Source organism: Parasteatoda tepidariorum, chromosome 4 (assembly GCF_043381705.1).
Source record: "Parasteatoda tepidariorum isolate YZ-2023 chromosome 4, CAS_Ptep_4.0, whole genome shotgun sequence".
NCBI classification, from domain to species: domain Eukaryota; kingdom Metazoa; phylum Arthropoda; class Arachnida; order Araneae; family Theridiidae; genus Parasteatoda; species Parasteatoda tepidariorum.
The window spans coordinates 100,227,397-100,234,815 of record NC_092207.1 but is presented as its reverse complement, the minus strand read 5'-3'; the positions used below and the strand labels follow the sequence as shown (position 1 = coordinate 100,234,815).

Genomic DNA, 7,419 nt, shown 5'->3' with positions numbered 1-7,419 from the left:
ATACTTGAAAAATTTATAACAGATATTTTTACTTAAGTATATCTGTAACATTTATTAACTTAAAAATAATTATTCTAATTTTCTGACTGAAAAAAAAATCTTTTCATCACAAACATTAGATAATCCATTGAGTGCCATTTAATAAATATAGTAGCATTGAAATAATCGATTTTTACATGCAATCGTAATTTTAAAGATTTTTTTCATCCCGCACTTTATTTTTCTGCGATTTTGTTCGAAATGTCAGACAACCCTAAACACAGTGGAAGAAAAGTTATTCTTCAGAGTTTTCTTGCTCCGACGAATCATTGACTAATAACTTTTTCTAACAAATTTATTCAAAAATATTTCGATTCTCGATGAAAGCACAATAATAATATTTTTTTCAAACGACTTATTTCGACTAAAATATCTAACGCGATGTTTTTAATTTCGAAAAGATTAACCTGCATTTTAAATAAAAAATGAGCAACAGGTGTCATCGTAGAATCGTCTGCGAGTTGTTTCCAGTTCTTCATTCTGTCTTTTTTCACCTGACAGTAATCAACACAAAACAATATGTTACCTCAAATCGGATTATAGAATGAAACAATTTAGTGTCACTCCTAATTTTATAATTATTATTCCAAGATTCCTTTCAAGACAGTTATAAAAATGTATTTAGTCGTAAAAATTTGTTATATTTTTGTTTTATTTATATTAATTGAATGTCGAGGAGGAGTTAAAAAGAAATCAAGAGTGCGTCAGGATTTTGAGTTCACTCTCCATGGTAAGTTGAAGCTCAAAATTATAATCAAATTTACTTTATAAATTTATTTATTTAAGTCTTTCTCTTTTAGCGTTCCCTAAAAATGTACTTAAGACATTATTTGGCACTTTTTTTTTATTGTCGATATTTAAATATATTAAAATTAAGCGAATGGGTGTTTTAAGCAGTAAATCTGTTTAATTCTTATAAAACTTTTATTTTCACATAATAAAAATATATAAAAATTTTATCTCCTTAGATATAGCGTAGGGAAAAATAAAGACTATTTGAAATTAATAAACATGAAAATAAAGTTAATAAATATGAAAAAATTACATTCTTTTGGACAATACAAATGCGGTGCAAAATTTATAATTATAAAAAGAATTACTGATATGGATGTGCTTTTTCTTAAAGCATTTACCTCATTAATTAAAATTTCTTTATAAACGAATTATTTTTTATTTTGTTTTGTTAAATCAGTGTCATTATATTTTATGCAGCAATTTTTGAATTTATGCTGCTTTAATTTCCTTACGTTAATATTTTATCAGTAACTAGCTGAATACCTGTTCTCCGTACGAGGTGAAAAATACTTAAATTATCAATAAATAAGTACTAAACAACACTGTGAAATCATGCACTATGACTAATAAAGCTAAAATAATTCTAATTTTTTACAATTTATTATTATTGTTCGTCTTTTGTTGCGAACTTTACACTATTAGATTAAGAAAAACACGTGTTTAGTAGTTTATCCCATCAAACAATTGTATTCACTATCTTTTGGAATGATGTTATTGCTTGAGTTTGTGATATATTTGTAGCGTTATAGCTTATTAACTGCAGAGTATTAATGCAATTTTAATAGGCACCAAATATACTAATTTTTCCTACATTAGTATATTTGGTATTGATTGAAATCGCACCAATTACCATGTAAACCGAAAGTGCATATTAACAAGATTTATTAAGCACCATTGGCATGAATAATAGTATATCGATTTTTTTATGTTCCCCTTAACAAACTAGTTCCATTTCTTCATTATTTTTGCTTTTCACATTAGCCAAAATTAATCAAACATCATTGGTGTTAATTATAGTATGAGTATTTTTTACTCTCGCCTAAGCCATTTTTAATTACCTAGTTTTATAGACATATGTTTTAGAAGCAAAATTATATGAAAAAAATAATGAACAGATGGTCTCTTATTGCTTAAGGAATACTAATTTGGTAACGCAGTCCACCTATGTTGCCACGCTCGTGTTGATCATTGAGTTTATCTGACATAACGAGGAAAAAATAATGAAAAATAAGAACGTGCAATAAACCTCAGTAAGCAATCTCTAAAATCGTGTGCGATTTCATTTATATCTATGCCAGTAAGAAAATTCCATTTTTTTAAATATCTGGAAAAATGCTGGAGGATCTAACTAAAATTTTCGGACGATTTTTAGGATAAGAGGCTTAAGTTGTCCCTCTCATCCACTGTCCAAATAGCACAAACGATTCTGGAGTTAAAAGAGAAACAGACGAACACACAAAAATTCTTCATTTTATTATTAGAACAATGAAATATGTAAAAAATCAGGAAAGGATTCTTGATTACTGGGAGCAAAAATGCTTTTACAAAAAATTTTTAATTTTGTTTCGTTTCATAAAAAATCCGATAGTAACAACAAGTTAAACTTTTAAATTTTGAGTTGCAACTAAATTTTTTTCAACAATTTAAAAGAATTGCGTTGTTTGCTCAAGAATTTTTTTTTCTAAAAAATATTTGTTATAAGCTGCGTCTTTTATCGACTGACGTTAACTTTCACTACTTCAGTTAACTTCAGTTAATTCGCTACTTCAGTTATAACATGAGTACACACAAAATGTAAACAAACGATAACAAAACTTCAGAATCTCTAGTTACAAAGAGTAATTACAATCGTATTAACTGAGCCGTGGTGGATCAGGGAATAGAGCGCTCGCCTTCCAATGAGGTGAACCGGGTTTGAATCCCAGCAATGGCTAGTCGATACGAATTCCACCCAGACCATAGTGCTGTAAAGGATCATGGCAATCATGGTGATCATCCGACGTAAAATATTATCAGTGGTAAATGGATCATGGGTTAGCCTCCATGTCGTCAGGTTAACCGTGGGAGAATTTCGTGGTTTTCCTCTCCGTGTAACTCAAATACTGGTTACGCCCATCGTAAAGTCCTCCAAGAAGGCAAATTTCTTCCAATATTTGATCCAGGAGTTCCCTTGTTCTCTCGATTAGGTTCAAAATTACAAGGCCTTAACCAAGGATTTGAACCTTAGTAGTCGTGAACCCAAAATTGGGTCGGCTGTTCAACGATGATAAAATAATCGTATTATTATCCTTATATAAATCTATGCTATACGATATATAATAGGAAATAACTCAATTCTGATTTTTTTTTAATCATAAAAATGTCCACTTTATTTAAATGCCGCATTCATAGAGGCGATCCTCCTACCATTACAATGAAATAAGGCTTTTAGTACAGCAGACCGATCTTTCAACACTATAGTGAGAGACATTGTGATTGTTGGAATGCAACAAATGGAGTAAAACAAATGGCAAAGCAGAACAAACAAGGGCTGACAGTATACAGGGTGTCCCAAAAGGTCGTTTACAAACTTAACATGCTGGTCTGTCATATCATGATGAACAAGAATTACATAGGAACTTGTGTCCGAAAATTAAAACTGAGACCGCTAGAGGGCGATAAGTGCAGGTTTGGATGAGGAGAAAAAAAATGATATCGATAGCGGTGTTAATATGACTTTTATTATAAAACATCATTACATCACAGCAAATGCTCAAAATTCCTTCCATTCGCCGCAATGCACGTTTCACAGCGTCCTGGCGATAAGATCCATGTCCGATGTTACAGGTGTATCGGACACTATGGACTTCATGTGTCCCCACAGATAGAAATCCAGGGGAGTCAGGTCGGGGGATCGCGGCGGCCATGGGACTGGTCCGCCTATACCGATCCAGCGATTAGGATAAGTCCTATCGTGGTATTCTTGAACAGCGTAGCTAAAGTGGGCAGGCGCTCCATCATGCTGAAACCAGATGTTTCGGCGTGTAGCGGCTGGAACGTCACCCATCAGATCCGGCAAAACTCTTTCTAAAAAAATGCGATAGGTATTTCAGTCGAGGCGTTCAGGTAGAAGGTAAGGGCCAATCAACATGTCACCGATAATACCAGCCCAAACGTTTACGCTGAAACGTTGTTGATGTGCATGGGCACGTGTACATCTTGGGTTTTCATGCGCCCATGCGTGCAGGTTCACGACACCATCCCGTGTAAAGCAGGATTCATCAGAAAACAAAATCCATGATGGAAAATCTGGCTGTGCGACCCTCTCTTTTGTTTATNATAATAAAGTACATTACAAAATAAGCAGGGTGTTGCATGTCATCGTGCAGTATGCGCATTATGGTGGAACGAGCTACACCCAAGACACGTTCGCCTTCTCGGAGACTTCTTTGCGGGTTGATGGCATACTCCTGTAGCACGGTTTCCTCTACGACAGGTGTGCGTGTAGCACGTTCTCGACCGATGTGGCTACGTGCTACGAAAGCACCTGATTCACATAATCTGCTGTGCAATCGTGCTGACGTCTGTTTGGGAAGCGCTCAAGGTACGTCCGTGCTGCGGCTCGTCCATTTCCATCAGCTACGCCGTATACGTAATGCATGTCGGCCATTTCTACGCTACTAAACTCATTCATCCTTCTCCTTCAACGTCCACGCCTGAAATGATTGTTTTTCCCACTCTCCCGTTTTCGTGCAATTATCGCCCTCTAGCGGTCGCAGTTTTAATTTTTGGACACAAGTTCCTATGTAAATCTTGTTCATCATGATATGACAGACCAGCATGTTAAGTTTGCAAACGACCTTTTGGGACACCCAAGGCGGAAGAGAGCAAAACAATGAAAAAAATCATTTCATTATATCTTGCAAAATAGAAATAAAAACTTTCATGGCTACCAAGATTTTTTTAACAATTATGACCCATACATCAGATGGTTTGTTGTCAAAATTAAATAGGGATGAATGCTTATAATTTAAAATAGTAAGAGCTCATATTACTCTTTACGAAAAACAGCTGTAAATGAAACTATTTCACTACCAGTTTCTTCTCTTACTTTCGGCCCTGAACCGAACTAATTTTTTTTATATTAATTTTTATTATTAATTTTAATTACCACAGTTTTAAATATTAAGTTTTTAATTTAACGTACATAACGTGTTTTAATGTAGTTGAGTCATAAATTTCTTTGGCAATGGAGAAACTCTTTTAACAATGCAAAGTTAACTTTCGACTTAATAATAAACTTTATAATTTAGAAAATATAGGTTGACTAATACAAAAAAACAACAATAAAATAATAATAATAATACTGTGGTTGTAGACTGCCGCACCTTATGTCAATATTTCTTTAATTATAAATGAGAGTTACCCAAACCCCGCATTTCGGTATAAAATCAGTACCTCTGTTCATTTTTGGAAGTTTTCCCTAAAATGTGAGGTTGCTTTTCTTTTAATTCATGTTTAATATGTATCACGAACAATTAAATAGGCATATTACATGATATACATTCATGAATAAAAAATTTTTATTCGTTGTCAATATAATTCTTTTAACTTTTCAAAACTTTTTAATAGTTGTGTTCCAATTTTTTTTTTCTTTCACTTTTCCTCTTTGTTGAGAAAATTTCTTTAAATCTTTATAAATGACACTCCCACATGAAAATATTTTTTATCTTATAGCCAGTTATTGTGTGATCCTTCCACTGAGGATTGTGGAGAAGAAATTCAAAATAATTTGCCCTTTTCATAATTTGCCCAATTTCATTCGTATTTATTTAAATACGAGTTATTTCAAAACTTATTAAATATGTAGTTAGTGTATCTACTACTTATAAATGAATAAAGACTAGTTCTACCCAGAATAATTTATTTTTGAAAATGTTTTCAAATCTAAACTTACTTTTTATTTGACAAATTGGATCTCTGTCTTTAGAACTCATTAAGTTTTAAGTTTCACAAAAAAAATTAACTGATTTCATTTATTAAGAAATTAGTTTGCAATAATTATGCAATAATATTCGTATTAGCATTTTTATTAGAACCACTAATATGAATATTGTTGTTGAATAATATTAAGTATTATTAATACGTTTTATCAAAGCTTTAATTGTTTAATAAAAAAACGAATTTTTATGTTTTTTATTTATTGAAATGAGAAAAAAAATGAAATGTTTAATATATATTTTTTAAACAACTTATTTTTATCAACCCTGGCAAAAGGCCTCAATGTTTCACCCAGTACCGCTGAAACAATGAGCACGCTTCTGAGTTTTACAAGTATCGATACCGCACACCCTTCATCCCTTCACAGGCTGATAAAAGTAGTCATCATTGACGGCTGTCAGTGTTGCTATACTGGAAACCCTATTCAACAACTGTTCTCGCTGGATGCGATTTTTCCCATGCGAACAAGAATTTGAAATGAAAAACATGAAAAAATCGCACATCACTATAGGAGCCCTATAGGAGATTGGGAGAGAAATATTCATGACTGATCTAACTAGTAGCGAATCTTCTGATTGTAACAATAAAATGCAATAAATATGGAAATGGGGAGAACTCTTTTTTTCTCCATGCCTCCATTTTCACTGAATGATTTTCCATCAAACTGATTCTCAATCTCTCTTGGGAAAGTTCGAAAATGCGTGAAAAACATTCAGTGAGATTAAACGTGAATCCACCTGAAACACTAAGAGTTTCGGTTGTGATCTACGAAACACATATATGAGCAAAATTAAACCACTGGAAGCGTATCAATATCATATGTTTACCTTTTTTAGTGTTTTTGAAAATTGTTATTAAAGCTTTTTATATTTGTTGTTCTTGCAATTTCGGTAATTTTTTAGCTTGTATCATTTAATCATTATGTAAATAGTTACCTGTATTTATTTCTCAAATATAGTGTAGCTGTCATTGCTCGCCTAGTTAACTATTCGGAGATTTCTCAAACACACACAAATTTGGTAGTATTAATTTTTTTTGTGAAAACCTAGTAATTTTTGCCTGAATTAATTTATAGCCGAGGAATTTGCCGAGGAATTATTTAATATCAATCTTGTATTATTATTTTATATATTTATTTATTTATTATTTTTTTTTTGCATTAAGCAATTAATGTTAAGTTTTTTAAGTAGGGTGACCTGGGGTGATTCCTGATCAAAAAATTTAAGCATCTATTTTGTGAAAAAACTATTCAAGATAGAATTTTAATATTTACTGTAAGTTTGACTACCTTCTTTTGTTTGAAAATCTAATTAGAATTTAAAAGTTTTTAAATTTTTAGTGATCAGGAATTACCCCTTCTCTTGATCATTTCTGGGGTAATTCCTGATCATTTCGGGATAGTTACTGATCACCAGTTTTTATAGTAAATGGGTTGTTTAAAAATAATTATACAATGGTAATTAACAAATAAGACATTAAGGTCAAACAAATAAACCAAAAAGATATTTTTAAGCAGCTATTAAAACGTTTTATTTAAAAGCCGGAATAAAGATTAACACTTCAGCTCTGGCAGCAGCTCTCACACTGAAATTTTAATTTTCAATC

At 32.0% G+C, this 7,419-nt stretch overlaps 1 protein-coding gene across 1 annotated transcript in view; it reads left to right on the top strand.

The window, feature by feature from the left end:
* The first annotated feature begins 283 nt into the window (after window positions 1-283).
* Window positions 284-7,419, top strand: part of LOC107449945 (laminin subunit gamma-1) — a 35,472-nt gene continuing 28,336 nt past the window's right edge. Inside the window, exon 1 of the mRNA XM_043046181.2 lies at window positions 284-769. Coding sequence (XP_042902115.1) covers window positions 655-769 — 115 coding nt within the window. The 5' untranslated portion in view covers window positions 284-654. The remainder of the gene's footprint in view (window positions 770-7,419) is intronic.